Source organism: Planococcus citri, chromosome 5 (genome assembly GCF_950023065.1).
Source record: "Planococcus citri chromosome 5, ihPlaCitr1.1, whole genome shotgun sequence".
Taxonomy (NCBI): Eukaryota; Metazoa; Arthropoda; class Insecta; order Hemiptera; family Pseudococcidae; genus Planococcus; species Planococcus citri.
The window spans coordinates 63,893,322-63,917,829 of NC_088681.1; the positions used below are offsets into that span (position 1 = coordinate 63,893,322).

Below are 24,508 nucleotides of genomic sequence, written 5' to 3' on the forward strand. Positions count from 1 at the left end.
CAGGCACGTGTGGCAATTCGTAACGCTTGGCCAAAAGAAAATATTCACTTTACGTAATTCAAAGTCGATTGTTTTCGAGTATCTTCAGTTCCATACAATTCCGAGCTTCAAGTTTCAGTTTCGTAACGTAATTCATGGAAGAAAAGCCTTATTCTGAACCAACTAGGAAGAAAATGGATGCAATACGAGTAAACATCATTACTTGTTCAAGCTGCAACAAATCACTTGGACAAGGCCCAGACCAAGACCGGACAAATACGAAATTAAAGCTAACTTCATGTAGACATATCTACCACGAAAAATGTCTAACCAATCTGTATACGGCTTACGCTCCTGGAACCGAAAAATGCGTATTTTCCAACTGCAATACACCGCTGATTCTTGCATCCGACGTTGAGGTACAAGCAAATAATATCCAAATTACAACCGTAAAAGATGAATCGACGTCACCAGCCACTTTAGTCGAACAATTATGGAAATTACGCAAAGAGAACCAAGAGCTGAAAATAGAAAATAACGATTATATGAACGAGGTGGCGAAATTAAACTCTGACGTAAAGCATCTAAATGATCGAGTAAAAGCATCAGTAGAAAAAATCATATACCTGAAAAAATGTGAACCAATCGATAACGTAACACCGGAACACAAATATGATAATCCGATGGATGAATTTATACAACCTTTAAGCGATGAAGAACAGATCCCGGCGGAATCCACATCCAACGAAAAAGAAATCGATGAATCGCAATTCGAACCGAAATATGAAGATACATCAGACGAGGATACCAATTGGAAACACGAACACCTGAAAACAGAAAAAAACAGCCGAATTTAAAATCCCGCTACTCAAATCAACCATTACGAAAACAGTGAAATTACCGGCAAAATCTTCACCGAAGAAATCACCACCGAAAAAACTACCGCCATCGCCAAAAAACAGCAAAACCATGATTCAACTACGCCGTAAGTCCCCTGAAAGAAAACCACTTAATACGAAAAATCTAAAAGTAATACTTAAGCCATCAGGCTCAAGATACGTACCAAGAACTCCTTTACGTAATACTCACCGACGTAATGCTATCAATCGATATAGAACAAAATATGAGCAGAATAAGTTCGAGTCCATTATAGATAACAACCAAACTCATAGCCCTCTCAAACCGGGACATTTCGGGGCAATCCGTGATGTAAAAAACTACCGAAATCGATTGACAATCTCAACCTACGACAACAAAGAACAAGTAGTACATTTACCGGTAACCAGAAAAATATTTCAAGAAGAAATCAGAAGAATGACGCTAAAAACTTCCATACCTGATGAATTTGGCTCGACGTGTAGGAAGTTTAGATATAACCTATACACAACTGGTGCTACGCTTACGTTACGAAACAAAGGAACGGAAACCATCTTCTTTCTGCAGCAGTACTGGATGCTGGGCGATGGCTTAGTACATTAAATGGTTCATTTTGCGATAGCCTGTGATCAAGCTTATACTGAAAAACTGGAATATAATGATTATGTAAATGGTTTTATATCAACAACAGATTTAAATAGATCAATCGCAAAGAACGTGACGAAATTACCTAAAAAAGTTCTGATATCAATAGCTCATACAGATCTCCATGAAAACGTTAACGAAGAAAAAATGAGAGACGATTTCAATGCGCTGATTAAGACGTTGAATAACTCAGGCGTAAAGAAAATCTACGTCATACCACCTATAAAACACACGATACATAGTGATAAAACGAAGAAATTCAGAAATTGGTTAGAAGCCATCAGCATATCGAAAAAAGATACTCACAATACAAACTACATAAAACAACTCGAAAGCATACTGGATCGAACGTTACCGGAAAAGATAATTGATAAATGTCCATTTCTTGATCATCGCATCATCCTAGAGGCTGTGTTGGGTTTATTACCTCTTCTTGCTGAGTAAGCACCTGTAGAACGAAATCACGTCACAAAGTATCGAACAGTTGGAAACTTATCAACTTTACGTAATTCTTACTTCCCGGAAAAAAGCAAATCACGAAGAAGACATAAGTCAAGATACGCAGCATCTCTCTTGGAACCTGAAACAATGAATAAATTCATGTAAACAATAGCATAAAGCAACGTAATAATATACACATGTAAAACATACTGTAATATTGGCAAAATTCCGTTATGTATTTTCGATCTCCTGTTCGATTTGTTGACATTCCCAATTGTAATCTGACTATTCTGTATTACGTAATTTAATCTCACTTAATATTTGATATATATATATATATCTCAAATGTTCTTTTCATGTCTTTTACTATAATTAGTTTTATCCTTTTTCTCCCAGAAGTTACATTTTTTAGTTTGTAATCACTATGATTCCATATGTGATAAGAAGATTTTGTTAATTTGTTTTGTTTATATTTATTTATTTCAATAGCAACATGTAAACACCCGGGGCAAGGATAGGGCACATGGGTCATTCTCCCTTTTTATTTGTTAGAGTGGTTACATATTCCTATAAGTAAACACTCGGGGCAATGTAAAGGGAGGAATTGCGCCATTTTCTGTCGTTTAGGCGAGAGAAAATTGTTCTCCTTCTACCTTTCGCTCAGTTCTCTTACGTAACCACGCTATCTAGCGGTTTAGTTCGCGTCAGTGAAGTGTTTCACGTTATCCGATCACAACTTCAGTCAACCGCGGACTCACTAAGCGAGAGCTTAGTTCCCATTCAATAGATAGGTCGAGGTGCGGAGCCCTATCAGTACGTTCGACGTATGGAGCACGTACTTTCCACCTAATAATTACTGGGATATGGAATATCTTTTACGTAATGGACTATTGGATTGGATCGTGGTTACTCAAGAGATGAACTGCAGCATCTCTAAATTCTCATAATGAGTCATTTATGTCAGACCTGCCCTATCCGGCATAGATGTCCTTGTCCCTGGGTGGTGTTTTTAACACGTATTTGCGACTACTGTGTACTCGCTTCCTTTATTTAAATCGTAATTCTATTTACGTAATATAATCAGACTATGTATAATACAGTGCTTAATTAACAATAAAGCTAATGTAACGTTATAGTCGACCGAGTATTCATTTTATTCATATTTCTCTATATGCATAATTTATATTTCATATTATCTCCGAAGAGTAGGTATACGAGGCGGTAAATCGCCAGTGCCTATCTGTGCTTAGCACTAGGTATAGGTCTAACTAGGTCGTTAGGGTGAAGTTAGACCATGTAAGACTTTAGCACCGCAGGTGCAAGTAAAAGATTACAACAGTCTTTACAATATCTTTAATAAATCAATAGATCGAGGTAAATTCCCAAAGTCTCTGAAAAAGGCCATTATTGTCCCAGTTCATAAAAATAAGAGTAAGTTACTGATGGAAAATTACAAGCCAATCTCCCTCCTCCCAGTTCTATCAAAAATTTTTGAGAAAGTTGTAAAAAATCGAATTTTAAATTTCTTGCATTCAAAAAATTTCTTTTTAAAACAGCAATATGCATTTTTAAATGGGAAGAGTACCTGTGATGCCCTGTTTGATCACATAACTGAGGTAGTTGAGGGTCTACATGCGGGTGATAGTGTTGCAGCGGCATACCTTGATCTCAGTAAGGCATTTGATACAGTTGATTTTGGGATTCTATTGCGGAAGCTCTGGGACTGTGGAATAAGGGGTGTGCAGCATGATTGGTTCAGATCCTACCTGGAGGGAAGAACTCAGGCTGTTAAAAGTTGGGAATAAAGTTGGGAATTTCTCGCCTGTGGTACATGGGGTACCACAAGGTAGCATACTGGGCCCAACCCTCTTTTTAATATATGTTAATGACATTTTTGAACTGCAAGTGATGGGGGGGGGATATCTTATAAATTGTATAATGTATACTGATGCAAATAAATAAATTTGTTCGTTCGTTCGTCCCTGTATGGAAGCAGGGAGGACACAGAAGCTGGCCCCACTGGATGATAGAATTTCTCCTTTATGGCTCTGAGCACAAGATATTTCATTGAGTTGGTGTATCTGTGGTTTGTGAAGATCAGGCTGTAGGGGTGTCCCAGATCATTGGATACAACTAGCTGGTCCATGGCCCTATCAACTAACCTACAAGCCACATTTTGGTATTTAATATCAGCAAAGTACTTCCCCAGAATGAACTGGGGGCTGATCGGATTGTCCTTAAGAGTTGGCTTTTTTGTATGATCAAAGAATGACCTCACCACTAGAAGTCTCGAGTTGACATCTCCTAATCTGTGGCTGTTCTCATACGGTCCCAGTGGTATAACCCGTGTTCCAGGCACCTGCCCCCCCCCCACAGGGGAGCACTCTTCAGCTTCCAGTTTTTCTCTGACCATCCATCGCAAAGCATCATGCCTTTCAGCACTACTCAACACGTCAGGTCAGTCATTGTGGCGCCATCCGATTCCAAGCTGGTTTTTGCCTGGTCAAGTTCAGAGACCCTGGCTGTTATTCTTAATAGGAGGATGTTTCACCATCTTCAGTTATTGTGGTTATGCTGACATTTCCTGTCTTGTTGACTATATGGGATTTGTGGCGGATTCTAAGATCATGGCTTGAACCTGTCAGCAGCTCTTGTTTCAGTTTGAGTTCAGCCGAGAATGAATGAAAAAGAGGCAGAAAGACAAAAAGACGACAAAAGGACAGAAAGATGGAAAGATGAATGAATGGATGAATGAATAAATTTCAGTATTCAGTTCAGTTCAGTTCAGTTCCGCAGTATTTAGTTCAGGTTCAGTATAGACGAATGGGTGAATGAAGGAAGTTCAGCGTGAATTTGGGATTTACAACTTTTTTTGATAAAATTTTGTACAAATTTTAAGATTTAAAAGTCTGGCGAAGACTCCACACTACTCAAAACGGTTTGAAACCATTTCCAATCGATTTTGGCAGATCAAAAATCGATCATATCTCAAATTTCTGCTTTCCAGGTCAATTTGGTGAAATTTTGATTTTTTTTTTCATATTTTTGGCATAATTTGATTTTCAAAAAATCACCAAAAATCAAAAAATACACTTTAGCACTTGAAATTTTGGCTGTTGATGACTTTTTGCATGATTGATTCAGCTTTGTACAGTTCAATGAATTTCATGCGAGTTATATGTTGGAGAGCAGTATCTGTGATGTCGGCTGACCTACAGGGTGTGCCAAAAAAGTTGAACTGTTTTCAAACGCTCACTGTGTGGCAACACTGATACGAAGGTGGACCGCGTTTGCGGGAAACTGTTCTCAAAAGTATGCAATTTGATAAGCATGGTTCGGCAGTTGTGCAAAGAACGCGATTTCTGACTGCATACAGTGGTTTTAAAAATGAGTGTTTTTCAATTTCCGCACACATTGTGCAAACATTTTAAACCAATAAGACATGGTCTAATGCCTTCCGCAAATGAAAAAAGGGGGCGAGGGGTAATTTTTATACTCAGAGGAATCGACAGCAACATTCGGAGTGGTGAGAAGAATGCTGAAGACTGAGATTCGAGCCAAACAGAAGCGAATAACGAATGTGTTAGACAAGCAAAACCGATTATGAGGGACGTAAACACGAGTGTTTCCATTTAAATCATTCTTATTGGCGACAAATTGCGAAAGATGATTCAAAAATGCATCCCTATGAAGTTCAAACACTCAACAACAGTTGGTAGATGAGGATTATTGGGGATAGCTCCGTGTTTTATGGAGGAATGTTGACTACACTTGTGCATAGCGGATTAGCGGCAACTCCGTCAGAAAATTGAATATTGCAGCCTTAATTTTTCGAAAAATAGGCAGTATTTGAGTTGTATGATAAATGGCGTACTTTTACGAACATTTTCATCAAATTGCTTTTTGTTTTGCACTCAGTTTTACCATCGTAATAAGCGTTTGAAAACAGTTCAATAAGTAACATTAGATTTTGTGGCGACTTCGCAAGTGTATCAAAAATTTGCTGTCACATTTTATCCCAATTGCTTTCAAAAAATGAATTGTGTTGGTAAAGCATATCAAATGGCGTACTTTTGGAAACACTTTCGCGCAAACACGGTTCACCTTCGTATCAGTGTTGCCACACAGTGAGCGTTTGAAAACAGTTCAACTTTTTTGGCACACCCTGTATCAGTCAAAATGGCTGCCATTTTGTTAGTAAGGCCAACTTCTTTTTTGGCAATTAAGTTTGTTTTAAAATGTTTCTTAGGATTTCCCCAATAAGAAAGAAGTTGTCCCAGTTGATCGGATTACAATGGATCATCTAGAGATATGTAGATGCTACAAACATTTAGGACCTACGATGAATTGTAAAGGAAGAGGAAAGAGGTCTAAAATGTCACAAAATTTGAAAAACCGGTACTTTGATTTTTAAGCAATTTCGACAATTCTTGTGGTGGAAAAAGTTGGATTTGGAAAAATTCAAGGTCATTGTCCTCCAGTAGGTCTAGGTACTACTTACCTCTTCTTTCAAACTTACCAAAAATCGTTTAAAACCGGCATAGTCCTAAAACTCGTCTGCGAGAAAACACATTTCAAGAGTGATCGTCCCTTAGTGTATGATACGACGAACGAAAAAACCTCTCCGAATAATTTCCAGCCATTCCAATTTAAATCTTTCGATATTCGCAGGAGCCTCGAATCTTCCACTTATCATCCATACTGAAAATACTCTACCTACCAGCCGGTTTATTCGCTTACGAGACGATCAAATCGTACTCGTTGCCGTATTTGGTCATCTTGTACTTACTATTCGTCTACAATGTTGTCGGCGTAGCTGCAGCCATCCACGATAAAGACGCCCAACCTCTGGAGAACTTCTACTTCATGTCTTCAGGCACCATCGTGCTGATCTCTTTGACGATCGCACGTTACCACAAAGACTACCTTTGGCATCTATACTGGCAGATCATCGAGCACCAAAAATCGTCCGAATTCAATCGCCTATCTCACACGGTGATTCGCAGTAAATTGAAGTACGCCGTGGCTGCCATCGTCGTGCCTTTGATTTTCATCGTCGTCGTCCCTCTGTACACGATTTTATGCACAGATGCCAAAACCGAAGACTTAATGGTGCTGTTGTATCCGATGTGGTATCCTTGGAGAAGGGATACTGTGCGCAAGTACTTGTGCTCTTTGTTTATGCAATACGTTTCCGTATTGTATGGGTATTACTTGATGAGCTTCTTGCTGGGATCTTTGGTGTTTGCCTGTTTATTCATACGAGTTCGTTTTATACTGCTTGGTCGCAAGATTTCCAGAATGCAGACAGATAGTCGCCATTGTGATAGTGGGAAAGAAACTGCAGCGATGCTCGATACGGTGTCGAAGAGTCGCGACGATTTGCATGAAAATTTCGTACAAATTGTACGCGAGCATCAAATTTTAATAAGGTAGGAGTTGTTTCATTAGCTTGAGGAGAGTTCGAGAGCATAAAAATACATATTATTATGATGCTCAGTAACTGGATGTGTTAACAATCATGTTACAGCTTCACCAAACAAACCATAGAGTGTTTTACTTTAATATCGACCACTCTGGTGACTTATTCCGTGGCGACTGCGGCTTTCCTCATTACACTTTTTTTGAAGGTCAGTTTCAGTACTTTTATTATTAAAATTATTACTTATCGAATTCACTTGGCACATGATCGCGGATCGAATTAGGTTATAATCGCTTCCTCATCTTTTTAAAGAGTGATGTGAGTACTTTGTTCAAAGTAAAACTGTTCTCTACGTCGATTGTGGGAATGCTTTCGTTGGTAGTTTGCTCTCTATGTGGAGATCTTCTTTTACGATTGGTACGTGTACTTTAATATTATGCACTTTATTATTCTGAACCATTACCTCGAGAAAAGAAGACCCCCCCCCATATAGGCTGAAGCAGATGGCACCCCCCCCCCAAATTAACCACCCAGCGGAGGGAAACCCTTAATAAAATTTTCAACATTTTAATCAAAGTAGAAAAATCTAAGTATATTCAATTTTTAAAATTTCAACTCAGCATTCAAAGCCTAAAAAATTGTATCGAAAAATACAACTTTCAAAAATATGATTAAAATTCTTCAATTTCAATAGACATATCAATTAATTTTTGAAACCTTTCCAGATGAGATTAAAATTTTTAAAATGTTAAAAGCCAGCTAAAAATTGAACATTACAAGAAAAACATAATTAGTCAAATCTTCAAATCAAAATGGAGGATCTTTACAAGGCCTTCGCCTTTTCAAAATTTCTAAACGACCTCGAGCATGGCAGTGCAATTATTCAAAATGAGTTACACTTTCACGAAAAATCAATCGTTTCCACTGAAATGTTTTTTGAGCATATTTGATAATTTTGAGCTTAAAATTCGGCCATGGTGGCATGGTTTCCGGAATGCACATTTTTGAAAAAGATATCATTCGACCAATCAAATTGGCTAAAAGTGTCATCAGAAAATAAATTTTTATCCTAGTTTTTCTTGACGTGGATATGTTCTCTTGGCCGGGGGGGGGCTCTGTTTAAAATTATCAAGATAATACCTTTTGGAAATGGAAAAAAACTTCTTGAAATCTTCACATCATGTTTGACCTTCAAGAACTTTAAAAACAAGACGCTGACCCGCGTCAGCTGATCCGAAAGACATTGGTTGACATTCAGAAACATGTAAAAAAAAACATTGAATTGCTACAGTTACGTCAAACTGTCAAAAATGACATTCTTTTATATTGCCAGAATATTATTTTCGTTTGAAATTAAATCAACTCGAGCAAAAAACATGTCCATGATTTGAAACTTCCCTTGAAGAGGAGACTTTAACCCATTTTTTTTAGCACTTCTAAAAAATTTCTAGTCCAAAATTGGGTCATTGTTTTGGGTTTTTTGAAAGCGTCCTACTCATCAAAATGAGTTGAAATTTTACTAGAAATTCAGATAATTGCCCAAAATTTATGGATCAAGATTTTCGTTCCAGAAAATAAAAAATTTCAATCAAAATTTTTTTCGAGTGTCTTTGAAGAATTTTCAACCTAAAATTAGGTCAATATTTTCAAGATTTTTGAAGTGATTAAAATTTTCCAAGAAATTCGAGTGCGTATTTAAACTAAAAAAAAATGTTTTTTGGACATTTTTGAAAAATTTTGAGCTTGAAATTTGATCACGATTTTTGTTATTTTTGATAAAATTGTCACGCGACTTATCAAAATAGGTTGAAATTTCGGTAGAAAATCTAAAATTTCCATGAAAACAGTTTTTGAACATTTTTGAATAATTTAGAGCTCAAAATGGCGTCATTATTTTTGGGATTTTTTTTAATATGACGTCGTCATGTGACTTATCAAAATGGATTAAAATTTCGCGAGGAATTCAAACATTTTCGGGAACTTGTTTTTAAACATTTTTAAAGAATTCTAAGCACAAAATTTGGACAAGATTTTCGATGTTTCTGGAAAAGATGTCATGTGAATGATCAGTTGGCCTTACAATTACGACAAAAAATCAAAAAATTTGTTTAATGTACTTTCATATGAGCATTTTTGAAGAATTCTTGAGCACAAGCTTGGGTCAAAATGATTTCCGAGATTAAAAGATAAATTCTTAAAAGTGATTCGTCGAAGTTTGAGCTGAAAATTAAGTCACGATTTTTGAGAATTTCGAAAAAAGAATTCGTAACGAATTATGTAGTAGGTACTTTTAATGTATAACACAAAACAAACTGAATTAAAAATTGCAAGGAATCGAGGCATTCAGATGTTTTTTCAGAAATCTAAAAAATAATACTTGACCCAATTTCAAAATCAAAATTATTCTAAAAAGCTCAAAAAAATCATTAAAATTTGAGTTTTTCTACCTAATAAGTCGCTACTGCGCCTTTTTCAAAAACCCCGAAAACCATCACCAAATTTTGGGCTAAAAATTCCTCAAAATTTCTCAAAAAACATACTCGCCGAAATATTTGAATTTTTTGCAGAATTTTAACCCATTTTTATGAATTTCACACACCATATTTTCAAAAATAATGACCCAATTTTGAGCTGAAAATTCGTCAAAAATTCCCAAAAAACATTCTCTGGATTTACCGTAATATTTTAACCAATTTTCGTGAGGCCGAAAGGTCACTTTTTTGAATAATTCACCAACACGTAAGGTCATTCTAACCTGGGAGTATTCAACAAATATAGGAGCAAAAAGGCCAGAAACGCTACTTGTTCGAAATTTTAACATCTTAAGTTCATAAAAATGGTGATTTTTTTCGAAATTTTTCCACACACCGCAATTACAAATAACTTAGCTCACGAAAAATCAGAAAAAATCAAGTTTGCTTCAGCAGAAAATTGAGCAGGAAGGGTGTTTTGAGGCCTCCTTTTGTCCTATCCTGTCTAAAAGTTCCGCCCCAATCGGAGATCCCGGAGTTTAGAGGTTCCCACGTGAAAATTAGATCAAATTATTCAATTTTCAACATATTTTTGAATTTTTCAAAAACGAAGTCTACCTGAAAAAGTATGTGTATAATTTTGAGATTCCATAGATCATAAAAAGTGTTTTGAAATGATGAAGATGCCAAATCCTGATCACATTTCAACGTTCCCGAATTAAAAATTGATACGCGAACATGGAGCAATTTGGGCACCAAAACAAAAATTTGTATTAATTGTTCGAGCTGAATGCTCAAATTACCCCCTTCCCCTAACCTGATCATTTTGAAGAAAAAAAACGCTTTCCTCAGTATCAACCCCCCCTCCTCATCCAATGAAAGGAAAAACTCGTTAATTGGGTCATTCCATGTCAACTCAACCAACGTTTTTGGGTCATGTCCTTTGATTTTGCTCAAATTTTTTTTTACAATATCTACCCACCCAGTAAGTAAGAAAACCGCAAACAGTTTGGTCCCAGCCACCTCAGGGGGCGAGTAGGGTGGCCTCCATTATTTTCACATTGTCTCGAGGTACTCAACTTCAGCAGCCCATTCCTCCAAAACAATGATACTTTGATCAAAACTGATTTCACAGTTCAAAAGGGCATTGAATTTTGAACTTTTTAAGTATTTTGAAATTTTCAAAAGTTGAAAGTTGAACTTTCAATTTGTGAGTTCAAATTTCAAAATAGCGCTGTAAGTGGGAGCTACCATTTAAAATTTTGAAAAAATTTCCATAGATGTACATTTTGATACTTTTTCGAAATATTTAGATTTCGAGATGGAACTCTTGACGGAGGGGGAGCACCCCCACCCCCAAATTTTGGGTGAAACATTCAAAAAAAAATCTGGGGCATGTGATATATTGAATTGTATGTTTTCGGCAACGCTGAACACGAATATGACGTCAGATTTTCGATAGGACTCCGTACACGGTCCCCAGCACCTCCTCAAAGGGGGGAAAAAGTTCAAAAAAGCGTTTTGTTCGTGTGACACATGGAATAGTATGTTTTTGGTGACGCTGAACACGAATATGACGTCAGATTTGTGATTGGACCCGTCCACGGCCCCCAGCACCTCTCCATAGGGGGTGACCCCCCCAAAATGGTTACATTCGTGTGACACATGCAATAGTATGTTTTCGATATCGCTGAACACGAATATTGCCTTAGTTTTTCGAATCGACTTCACCCATGGCCCCCAGAACATCCCTCAATAGGTAAAAGTCAGAAAAAATTGTCGGGGGCCGTGGATGGGGTCCAATCACAAATCTGACGTCATATTCGTGTTCAGCGTCACCAAAAACATACTATTTCATGTGTCGCACGAACAAAACACTTTTTTGAATTTTTACCCCCTTTGAGGAGGAGCCGGGGGCCGTGGATGGGTCCAATAAAAAATCTGACGTCATATTCGTGTTCAGCGTCACCGAAAACATACAATTCGATATATCACCTGCCCCAGATTTTCTTTTGAAAGTTTCACCCAAAACTGGGGGTGGGGGTGCTCCCCCTCCGTCAAGAGTTCTATCTCGAAACCTAAATATTTCGAAAAAGTATCAAAATTTACATCTATGGAAATTTTTTCAAAATTTTAAATGGTAGCTCCCACTTACAGCGCCATTTCGAAACTTGAACTTTCAAATTGAAAGTTCAACTTTCAACTTTTGAAAATTTCAAAATACTTAAAAAGTTCAAAATTCAATGCCCTTCTGAACTGTGAAATCAGTTTTGATCAAACTATCATAGTTTTGGAGGAATGGGCTGCTGAAGTTGAGTACCTCGAGACAATGTGAAAATAATGGAGGCCTCCCTACTCGCCCCCTGAGGTGGCTGGGACCAAACTGATTGCGGCTTTCTGGGTAGATATTATTTTAAAAAAATCAGCGAAATCGAAAGACATGGCTTTCAAAATCGCCTTTTTTTGGTTGAGTTGACATGGAATGACCCTTTTGCGAACATTTTGTCACCAGATAGGTACCTAGATTTCCACGAACTTACTATTCAGAAAAAAAATTCAGATTTCAAATAGTTTCTGTAACTTTACAGAATGGCGAACTGATGAACTCGATTTATAACACGCCTTGGTACACATTCTCTGTCAAGCTGCGTAAATCTATTGTCATATTCATGATACAGAATCAACGAGAATTTCAAATGAAGTCATTCGGTTTGAGTTTACTCTGCAAACCGTACATAGTAACTGTGTCCAAATTATTATACTCATGTATTCAGTTTTTGAGGCAACGTGCTGCTTGATCATGCAATCACAATATCGCTAAGAAAAAAAACTATCCCTAGTCATCGACTACCTACTTAAATTTTTTATTTTACAATTTATTAGATTTAATCATAGATAACTAAATATCAAATTCAAATGTAGTAAAATTTTAATAAAATAATATGATCAATGATTAATTATTATGGATATTCCTATAGGAAAAATCCTCAGCTAATTTCAAACCCACATATGAATTTCCATACTACTTCTGGCTCTGGGGTATGCATAAAAGTATCCACGAGCATCCCACGTGAAAAATGTCCTCACAACATCAAGGTCAAAATGGATTAGCAAGTCATCAACCTTCTTCGGTCTCAATCTATCGAAAGGATATCGTGACCATAGAATGTCATCACAGTAGGTAAACTTTCCACTTCATCGAGTAAGGCATCAATTCAACTCCTTCATTCGAAATAGAAACATAAGGTTATTTCCAACACATCTTCGAATGTTCGAAACACGAAAAATAAGCCCTCCATTTCTCATCCAACATGTCACAGATGTCACCGGACGATGTCATTTAATCGTAACACCTACGAAGAAATAATTCAAATGGTAAACAAAATGGTGACAGGATTCCCAAATCGTGCATTTCACATTTCATTTCACGAAACGAACGTTGTTGGGAAAACACAAACACAGAAAATAATGAAAATGAATCAATCGAGTACGTATATTAAATACATATTATAATCGACGTGAGAATAAATTAATAACATTCTCTATTTCAGAAGAAGAACAGACACATTTGTCGTTTTGTTTTTCTACCAGACAGTTATTTATTGGTAGGTACATATAAGTAAGCAAGCTCGTATAAAAATTTCAGGTATTTTCGTAAAACAATTCTGGCAAATTTTAAAGAATTTTTCGTCAGCTATGAAATATCAAGTGATTATCGACGGTTTTAGTAAATCATGTCGTGAAAATCTGCAAAAACGGACGCACTCGGTGAGTTTTTCTCAATTGAAAACATTTCTTCAAAAGGTAAGAAAAAATTAAAAAGTTCATTTTCAAAACGGTTCAAGTTTTTTTCGATCTTAGAATATTTTCTGATTTTTTTTCTAATATCTTATCCATAATAATGGCAATTTTAGCCCCAACATCGAACCAAAAAAAAAAATCACTTTCAACCTTCTGAAAAAATGATTTCTGCGCAGGACACATCCGATCAGATAAAAATCTCATCGATCTTAAAAATACTCTACCTTCCTGCCGGTATCTTCATCGACGAGGCAATCAAACCGTACTCTTGCGGATACCTCGTCATCTTGTACATTTTATTCAGCTTCAATACACTCGGCGCGATGGTAACCATCGACGATGAAAAAACTCAACCACTAGAGAACCTCTACTTCATATCATCCGGCTGCATCGTTATTATCTCATTGCTAGTCGGACGTTACCACGAAGACTACCTATGGCGTTTCTACCAGCAAGTCGAACAACACCAAAAATCGCGCGAATTCGCCGAAATGGCCGACGCCATGATACGTAACAGAATCAAGCAAGTTCTCGCGGCCATTTTTTTATTAATTTGTTTAATTATAGCCGTACCTCTGTACGCTGTGCTATTCACCGAGGCTCGAACCGACGACTTCATCGTGCTGATTTACCCCATGTGGTATCCGTGGAAAAGAGATACGATGCAGAAATACGTATACTCGTTGGTATTGCAATCGATATCCGTCTTGTACGCGTACTATCTGCTCACCTTTGTGGTAGGATCGTTCGTATGCGCCAGTTTATTCATTTATATTCGCTACTCGATACTGGAGCGTAAGATACGCACGATGGAGCAAAACGTCATCGAAGAAATGCCGGCCAATTTGCAGTATAGCTTTGTGGATCAGTTTCAGCGACAAATGCGATGTAAATTTGTCGATATCATAAAAGATCATCAAGATCTGGTAAGGTAGGTACATACGTTTAAATTGATACACATATTCTTCGGGTTTCCGGACATTTTCTTGAAAAAATTGAGATTTAAATAGTGGAGCCGGAGGCGGGGGATTGGCCAACGCCTCATTGCAGAAATCCTCAGGCTGGAGTACTAGCCCAGGCAAATTGCAGAAAAAAATGGGCGAACCCAAACATAATTGCAAACAAAGGTTTTTTTGGTGAATATTGTGTAGGGTGGTGTGCTGAACAACATACTAAAAGTCCCCGCCCCTACCTCACGAGCTAACCAACCCCCCCCCCCCCCCACAGTCGATCAAAGCCCCCCAAAATCAGTTTTTCATCAAGAACTCCTGAAATATTGAATTTTGAGTCAAATGAGCCCAGTGATCATTTCATCTCCTCCCCAATACCTATCAAATGAGCTATCGACCAACTCCCTATCCTCAAGGGGGGTGGCGCTGCGACCCCTCAAAGTGATGTGATTTCAATGATTTTACATTTTATGATTTGGGACTTGTAACCTGTTCTAATTGATAAAATGAAGTCAAACTTGAGGAATGGGATTCTTTTGGGAGCTACAGTTGACTTCTGGAGTGGGGAGGGTCAAAGTTGAAAATTACAGAAAGGTCATTTTTTTGGAGGGGCATAACATGACCCCAAATGGATGAAAAGGGTCCAAAATCATACCATCGGGCAGTTTTCTACCTGTGATCAACATATCCAAATTTTAGCTTCCTAGGTCATCCCCGCCCTATTTAAAGCGGAATTAAGCTAAAAATCCCCTTATTTTGCCCCTATTTTCGGTTTTTTCCATCTTAAAAGGAGTGGGGATGACCTAGGAAGCTAAAATTTGGATACGTTGATCACAGGTAGAAAACTGTCTGATGGTATGATTTTGGACTCTTTTCATCCATTTGGGGTCATGTTATGCTCCTCCAAAAAAATGACCTTTCCGTAATTTTCAACTTTGACCCTCCCCACTCCAGAGGTCAACTCTAGCTCCCAAAAGAATCCCATTCCCCAAGTTTGACTTCATTTTATCAGTTAGAACAGGTTACAAGTCCCAAATCATAAAATGTAAAATCATTGAAATTGCGTCACTTTGAGGGGTCGTAGCGCCTCCCCCCTTGAGGCTAGGGAGTTGGTCGATAGCTCATTTGATAAGTATTGGGAAGGAGATGAAATGATCACGGGGCTCATTTGACTCAAAATTCAATTTTTCAGGAGTTCTTGATGAAAAACTGATTTTGGGGGGCTTTGATCCACTGTGGGGGGGGGTTAGCTCGTGGGGTAGGGGCGAGAACTTTTAGTATGTTATTCAGCACACCACCCTAGACAATATTCACCAAAAAAACCTTTGTTTGTAATTATGTTTGGGTCAAATTGCATATTGACTGGGCTAACTACATTGGGGTCATTCCATGTCAACTCAACCAACGTTTTTGAGTCATGTCTTTCGATTTCGCTCAAATTTTTTTTACAATATATACCCATTACCCACCCAGTAAGTAAGAACCCCGCAATTAGTTTGGTCCCAGCCCCCTCGGGGGGTGGGTAGGGGGAGGCTTCCATTATTTTCACATTGTCTCGAGGTACTCAACTTCAGCAGCCCATTCTTCCAAAACTATGATACTTTGATCAAAACTGATTTCACAGTTCGAAATGGCATTGCATTTAGAACTTTTTAAGCATTTTGAAATTTTCAAAAGTTGAAAGTTTAGGTTTCAAAATGGCACTGTAAGTGCGAGTACCATTTAAAATTCTGAAAAAATTTCCCAATTTTGGGCGAAACTTTCAAAAGAAAATCTGGGGCATGTGATATATCGAATTCTAATTTTTTGGTGACGTGACGCTGACCACGAATAAATGATGTCAGATTTTTGATAGGACCTCATCCACGGCCCCCAGCACCTCATCAAAGAGGGTGACCCCCCCAAAATGGTTACATTCGTGTGACACATGAAATAGTATGTTTTCCATATCGCTAAACACGAATATTGCCTTAGTTTTTCGAATCGATTTCACCCATGGCCCCCCGAACCTCCCCCAATAGGTAAAAGTCCAAAAAATAGTTGGGGGCTGTGGATGAAGTCCAATCAAAAATATGACGTCATATTCGTGTTCAGCGTCACCAAAAACATACTATTCCATGTGTCACACGAACAAAACACTTTTTTGAACTTTCGCCCCCTTTGGGGAGTTGCTGGGGGCCATGGATGAGGTCCTATTAAAAATCTGACATCATATTCGTGTTCAGCGTCACCAAAAACATAGAATTCGATATATCACATGCCCCAGATTTTCTTTCGAAAGTTTCGCCCAGAATTGGGGGTGAGGGTGCTCCCCCTCCAATGAGAAATCCCTTCTCCAAAATTGAACATTTCTAAAAGGTATCAAAAAATACATCTATGGAAATTTTTTCAGAATTTTAAATGATAGGGCCACTTACAGTGCCATTTTCAAATCTGAACTTTTAATTTGAAAATTAAACTTTCAACTTTTGAAAATTTCAAAATGCTTAAAAAGTTTTAAATGCAATGCCCTTTTGAACTGTGAAATCAGTTTTGATCAAAGTATCATAGTTTTGGAGGAATGGGCTGCTGAAGTTGAGTACCTCGAGACAATGTGAAAATAATGGAAGCCCCCTCCCCAACTCACCCTCTGAGGGGGCTGGGACCAAACTAATTGCGGGGTTCTTACTTACTGGGTGGGTATATATTGTAAAAGAAATTTGAGCGAAATCGAAAGACATGACTCAAAAACGTTGTTGAGTTGACATGGAATGACCCATTTATTATTCCAGCAGTTTTTGAGTTTCCAATATGGTTACAAAATCCCCTCGAAAATGTCGAGCCTAATTCGAACACTGAAAAATTAGGTTTTAAGACGTTCAGCCTGAAAATATGTTCTTCCAATAGATTGCAGCCGAAGTCCCGAATGCATTTTTCAAACTAGATTTCAAATAAAATTTCAAAAACACAACCCACAAGACATTGAAAATAGCGAAACGCGATTACAAAGAATCATCATTTGATGAAGTGAACTTTTCCTTGAAAAATTGTTGCCAAAGAAAACTAATAAACGAAGTTGTGAGTAACCTTGACCCCTTCCTCGAAAGGGTTGTATTTTCACACCAGCATTTCATTTGTATAGAATTTTACACACCAATCCCCCTCCCCCTCTCTCGAAAGATTTCGGATTTTGAGGCAACGTGAGGTTTAGAATCAAAACCTAAAAATCAGGCCAATAAACACTCAGGCTTGTAATTGAAATTGGCTAAGAAATGAAATCTTAGGTTGAACGTATGGAGAAAAAAAAGTCATTTTCAGCATTCTATAAACCAACTTTTTTACTCAGGAAAAAATAAATTATTTACATAATCTTTTATAAAATTCAACTTCGACGAAACAAATCGAAATAGTGAAATATTGAGTTGTTCTCTTGCTGACATTTTTCTCGGCACGACTCAGAGATCGTTCAAAAACTCAACTTTCAAAAAAGAAAATCGAGGACTCGTTTTTTAAACATGAAAAAATGAATAGAAACCCCACCCTTCCTACTCCAATCCATCCAGCAAGAATGAAAAAGGAGGGTAATTTGTCATTTTTTTAATCACAATCAAGGCAGGAAAACTCGAAAAAATATTTTGAGCAAGATTGAAAAGACTTTGGGACCACACAGAAGTGAATCAAAATAAGACAAGTACAACTTTCAAGTACATAAATGCATTTTTCCTCTTTCAGGTTCACTCGAGAAACCGTCTCTTGCTTTACATTATTGGCTTCAATTCTGGTAACTTATGCGACGATTGCTGCTGCTCTTCTAATTACTCTTTTCTTAAAGGTAGGTAGTAGGTACCTAAAAGTAATTCGAATTTGTTAAACAGAGTGTATAGTCTTACCCAAGGGACTTATTATTTAGATGTTTCACTTTTCATGCACAACCCCCCCCCCCGAAGTTTTTTGAGTTAAAAAATAGGTACCAAATAATTTCCAAAAAAAAAATTCAGATTTTCCCAACTCCAAAAAAAATCTCCCAGTTGAATAAAAATTTTAAAATGAAAAAAAATTACGAATTTCGCCAAAAATTTTCCATTTTAGTGTCACAATTTATCCAAGCAAGCTCGTTTTTAAGAACAATTCAACCCTAGTAACCCAAAATACATACGTTGGTTCTCTCTATTTGTACCTACCTAAAATGAAAGCCTAAAAAAAAATATCAGAAATTCAGAAACATAAGTATGGAATAAAAACAATGGTTCAAAATTTTCCATTTCTGTGTTAGTCGTCGTCGTGGTTCCTTATCCTTTACAGGACATTGGAAATCGCATATACATTTTTCTATTTTCAATTTCTTGTGACACTATTTTTAGTACCTACGTATAATCCAATTATTTTTAAGGATTTGGGGAAGCTAAAGTCTCAATTTTTCATCAGCCAGGTATGGGGGAGTCAAGACTACTAGTTTTCATGATCAAAATGTACCAATTCAAAAAGGGCTTTCTGGGGGGCTAAAAGTTTCAAGTATTTTTTTTATTTTTTATTTTTTTCGTTAAAACTTACAAACGTAAATAGTGAAAGTAAAAAAAAAAATCGTTAAACAATGTTCTTGATTCAAATAATAAATATATATCATCTATGGAATATTTTTGAACACTCTGTAAGCACTAACAAATCATGCATATTGCAGGCTAACGTTGGCACGCTGCTAAAAATAAAACTGGCATCGACTTCGGTGGTAGCGACGACTTCTCTGGTGATTTGTTGCTGTTGCGGAGAGTTCTTATTCAATGTTGTAAGTATCCACTTCGCCACCCATCTTACCTCTCAACCCCTGACAGCATTAGCAATTTTTCACACCATTGATAAGTTCAATAACTCTTCTGTACCTACGTTCTAATTCACAGAACAAGAAGTTGATGGATGCAGTCTACAGTAAATCTTGGTACACCTACTCGATAGATGTACGTAAATCCATCGTCACGTTCATGATACAAAACCAAGTGAATTTTGAAATGCGATTATTCGACATGGTTCCGTTATGTGTTTCGTATATAGCCCAAGCATTCAAACTACTCTATACGTGTATACAAGTTCTACGACGACAGGACACTTGAGACATTTTCACAATCTCATCAGTACAAATACATACAGGATATTTAGCTTCATGTAAATAGCATTAATACAGCACTAAGTAGTACCTACCTATGTACAGAATTATTAAATTATAATTGGAAAGTTTACCTACGTCATGAAATAAATAGATGTTTCGACCCTTGAAAGTCGTGTAGTTTAAAGTTTGTAAGTAACTATTTACTTTGTCGGTAAATAAAGGAAATTGAGAATTTTTCAGGAAAACTTTCAACTTTTGTAGAAGTAAGTACCTACCTACCTGATTCTGTAAATGAGAACACACCATTATTTAAGCCAACAAGAAAATAAAAAAACGATAAGAAAACAACTGTTGATGTGTTCGGCCGAATTTTCTCAGTATTATAAATTTTTAGGAAGAAACGAATTTTGAACTATCTATGAAGCTGCTAAATGGAATTTACACCACAATGATTATGAAGCAAATCATATTTTTCCTTCGTTGCTACAAACACATCTGGATTCTCATAATTGGGCCGTGAAATGCAAACAGAATGATACTACAGGCTCAATAAAATGTATATTTTTGATCAATCAATAATCAATTGAGATAATTTAAAACCAACTTGAAGAAATATTTTTCAATATACTTGAATAAAAACAATTATCTGTACATAAATCGATGCTTTCATGTACTTACAACTACAAATTTTCAGCCACCTCATCAGCTATCATCACCATCATGACAGAAAACCCTAAAATGGGGTATTGTGTACAAATCAATGCGTACCCTTGAACCAAATATGGTACTGAGGCTAACATCCCTTATTGTTGGTGCTATTCCTATACAGTGTTGATGATGTATCACTTGGAAATTTTATTTTCAAATTTCCCCATTGCTTACTAGTAACATCTACACAAGCACCTGAAAGCTAGGCAGTAAACGGACATGGTCCCAAATCCACTTTCTAGAATCTCAAAATCCAAATTTTTATATCCCAAATTGATTTAATCGAGTGTATTCGTACCCAAACATTTTTGGGTAGGGGTATCAGGTACGGGTACAGAATTTCTTTTCAGAGGATCAGGTAGGTATGGGTATTGGGTGCAGTATTCCAAAATTTGTTGGGTATGGGTAAGGGTATTAGATTTTCTTAATTTTTCAGCTATTTTGGATACTATTTTGGTGGAATACTCTAATGTAGTACCTGGTCTATTGGGTGTTTGGGTTCAAAATAGTTTCATCAGTACGGGTAAGGGAATGGTGCAGGTGTGGAAGTACAGGTACAGGTATTCCTTGTTTTATTTTTTCTGGTATGGGTACAGGTTTGGGTCATTGACTTTTTGGATATGAATGAATCTGAAAAATGTTTACAGGTTGATGTCGTACCAGATGATGTTATACCACCTCCATCGTGGAACCGCACCATGGAGGTGAGGTATAATGTCATATCAGAACTGGTGCATGCGCAGATTGCAACCCTTCACTTACTATGTTCCAAGACAAAGGCTGTATGTTAAGCTTATGGGCCACTAGCGGTCCATATCTAAAAAGTCAATGGGTCGGGTACAGAAATTTATGGAATTTTGTTTGGGTATTTTTGGGTATGGGTACCGTACGGGTAAGGGTATTGGTAGGTATGGGTTGGAAGCCCTGCTTACCCAAATCCATTTACCTGAAAGGCTTACTTATACCCAAAAATTGAAAAAATATATTACAAATTGTCATCTTAATAATTATGCAAAGTGGTCAACTCCATTTTTGTAAATTGTTCAAGAAATGAGAAAAACAGTGTTATCAACTATTGATGGGTGTTATTTATTGAAGTAAAAAAAAATTATACTGAAAATTTTTTTCACTTGACACATTTTAAGCCACTTTGAGTGGAGTTAGATATTTTTGTCCCAACCTCAAACGCGGATACTACATACACCAATGAATTCACCGGAGGTGATTTTCAATGTCAGAAGTTACATATATACAGAGTGGCCCAAAAGTCAGTATCCCGATTTTCACGTTTTAGTTTTTCTTAAAAAAATCAAAAACTAAGCATCCTAGAAAAAAACTACCGACATCATGTCGATTCAAAATTTAATTCTCTACAACTTTGTTATCATGAAATTTTTTTTGGACGCTTCCTTTCGCCTCCAGATCGATTTTTGTGACGTGATGATTTTCATGAAAAAATTTTCAAAAGTTCATTTCTAAGAGTTTTAGTTTTCCTTCAAAAACTCAAAAACTAAGCATCCTAGAAAAAAACTAACGACATTATGTCGATTGGAAATTTTATTCTCTACGACTTTGCAGTCGTGAAATTTTTTTTGGACGCTTCCTTTTGCCTCCAGATCAACTTTTATGAAGCTCAGTTGGCAAATTTTTCGAAAATTTTAGTTTTTTGTAAAAAAATCAAGAACTAAGCATCCTAGAAAAAAACTAACGACATTACGTCGATTGGAAATTTTATTCTCTACAATTTCCCTCGACGTAATTTTTTCTAGGATGCTTAGTTTTTGATTTTTTTTACAAAAAACTAAAATTTTTGAAAAATTTGCAGGCTAAGTTTCATTAAAATTGATCTGGAGATGAAAAGAAGCATCCTACGAAAAAATTACGTCGAGGAAAATTGTAGAGAATAAAATTTCCAATCGACATAATGTCGTTAGTTTTTTTCTAGGATGCTTAGTTTTTGATTTTTTTACAAAAAACTAAAATTTTTGAAAAATTTGCCAACTGAGCTTCATAAAAGTTGATCTGGAGGCGAAAGGAAGCGTCCAAAAAAATTTCACGGCAGCAAAGTTGTAGAGAATAAAATTTCCAATTGACATAATGTCGTTAGTTTTTTTCTAGGATGTTTAGTTTTTGAGTTTTTGAAGAAAAACTAAAACTCTTAGAAATGAACTTTTGAAAATTTTTTCATGAAAATCATCACGCCACAAAAATCGATCTGGAGGCGAAAGGAAGCGTCCAAAAAAAATTTCATGACCACAAAGTTGTAGAGAATTAAATTTTGAATCGACATGATGTCGGTAGTTTTTTTCTAGGATGCTTAGTTTTTGATTTTTTTAAGAAAAACTAAAATGTGAAAATCGGGATACTGACTTTTGGGCCACTCTGTATGAAGGTTCACCTTTCAGACGCTGTTCATAACTCATTTTCATGTAACGTAAAAATAAAACAGTTTCACATAGATAAATACATAGTGTGTTATCCTTTAGCGGAGTTGGATACTTTTCCTGACTTCAACCACAGATAATAGGCCGATGGGTCTGCACAGGCATGTTTTTAAGGTTTCAACTTATGAATTAAGTGAAGAAAAATGAAATGGCAGTCATAACTCATTTTGGTGAAAAATTGGAGTTAGCCACCTTGCGTATTAAGACGACGAAACACAAAATTATTAATTTCTCAATAGTACAAGTTCTTGAGGCATTTTTTGAGTCCTTTGTAACTGCTTGTTAAGGCTCTGTTGATCTGGGAGTTGGCTGAGGACCTCTTCAGGAACACCCTGTAAACTCAGTCTGCAATAATTTGTAGGGTGAATCTTCCAGACTTCAGTAACAGTTTTCCATCAGTAACAGCTGCCATTTTCTTTGAACATGTAGAATATTCAACTTCAAAATAAATGAATTTCCTTGGGTGCTTACACAATATTACACCTAATCATTTCTATTTCCATGGTAAATTTTGTCCTTTACAGGACATTGGAAATCACATTTTTGTGGTACCCCAACAGGGTGAGGCGAAAGCCTATTGCCACTGCGATTATTCTGGGGAATCGATGTTGTTTTGAGCTTTCACGTAGTAGTTTCCCGTTGCTTTCTATGCTATCTACAAAGTAGCTAATACATCACTAGCCGGGTTTTTACAACCCTGAGTTCCATAATCACCGCTACCTATAGTTGCTCAACCAGTTAGGGTAAGGTTGCCTAAATCGTACCACTCCCTAAATCGTACCACCTGCTACTTTTCATGGAAGTAGCACTCCTATAATTTTTTTGGGGTATTAACTGAAAAGTGTCAGTGTTGCCAACTACTATATAAAAAAAATCTGCCAGATTGACTAATGTTTGCGTAACTTATCACAATTTAAAGAAAATGTGTGGTTGGGATCTATTTTTTTTTATGTATGTAAGGTGTTGGAGCCCGGATAGGACTAATCAAGTGGAATTTTTTTCAATGGATCACTTGAAACACATATTTATAATTGTTTCATTGCGCACAGATGTCAGTTACAAGTATATTTTATGACAGTGTTGCCAGTTATTCAAAAAATGCCAAAGTTGCCCAAATCGTACCACTTTGAGGTTTCCTAAATTGTACCATTACATTTGCATTATATGCAATGAGTTCCCTAAATCGTACCAGGTAAAAACTAAAAGAAAACTGAATAAAAAGCATCAAGACAAACATGTAGTATTTTTTTCATTTTACAAATCAAAAATGTGTTATAATGAATACAAATGAAAACCTTATGCTTTTTCTTGATTTTTTCTACCTCATTTCATCTACTTCCTTCAAAATATGACTAAAATGACTGGGTAGTAAACTTGAGGAACTGGTGGTACGATTTAGGAGACTAGTTTCCCAAATCGTACTACTTGAAGACCTTTGCGGAAACTGAAATATCTCTTCTCGTTGAAGAATAAATTACTCTATTGATACGTCATTCAATAGACAAGGTTTCAAGCTACAATTTAAAAAAAAAATCAGTCAAAAAGAGTGAAAATTGGGCTCTCCAGGTCCTAATAACCAAGAAGAGGTACGATTTAGGCAACCTTACCCTACAGCTTTTTGATACCGGCAACAGGTTGTGTCCATTTCTGTTGCCTCTGCTGTTCTGGTGCTCGGAGCTTAACGTGTAATA

At 36.7% G+C, this 24,508-nt stretch overlaps 1 protein-coding gene and 1 long non-coding RNA gene across 2 annotated transcripts in view; both read left to right on the forward strand.

Moving 5' to 3' along the window:
* LOC135848083 (uncharacterized) overlaps positions 1–7,774 on the forward strand; it is a 30,193-nt gene extending 22,419 nt beyond the window's left edge. Inside the window, exons 2-3 of the mRNA XM_065367858.1 lie at positions 6,613–7,373; positions 7,472–7,774. Coding sequence (XP_065223930.1) covers positions 6,613–7,373; positions 7,472–7,646 — 936 coding nt within the window. The 3' untranslated portion in view covers positions 7,647–7,774. The remainder of the gene's footprint in view (positions 1–6,612; positions 7,374–7,471) is intronic.
* Positions 7,775–18,261: 10,487 nt separating this feature from the next.
* Positions 18,262–19,834, forward strand: LOC135848806 (uncharacterized). The gene is made up of 3 exons (XR_010559438.1): positions 18,262–18,396; positions 19,243–19,347; positions 19,460–19,834. It is a non-coding gene; the product is annotated as an uncharacterized LOC135848806 (long non-coding RNA).
* Positions 19,835–24,508: the final 4,674 nt, after the last annotated feature.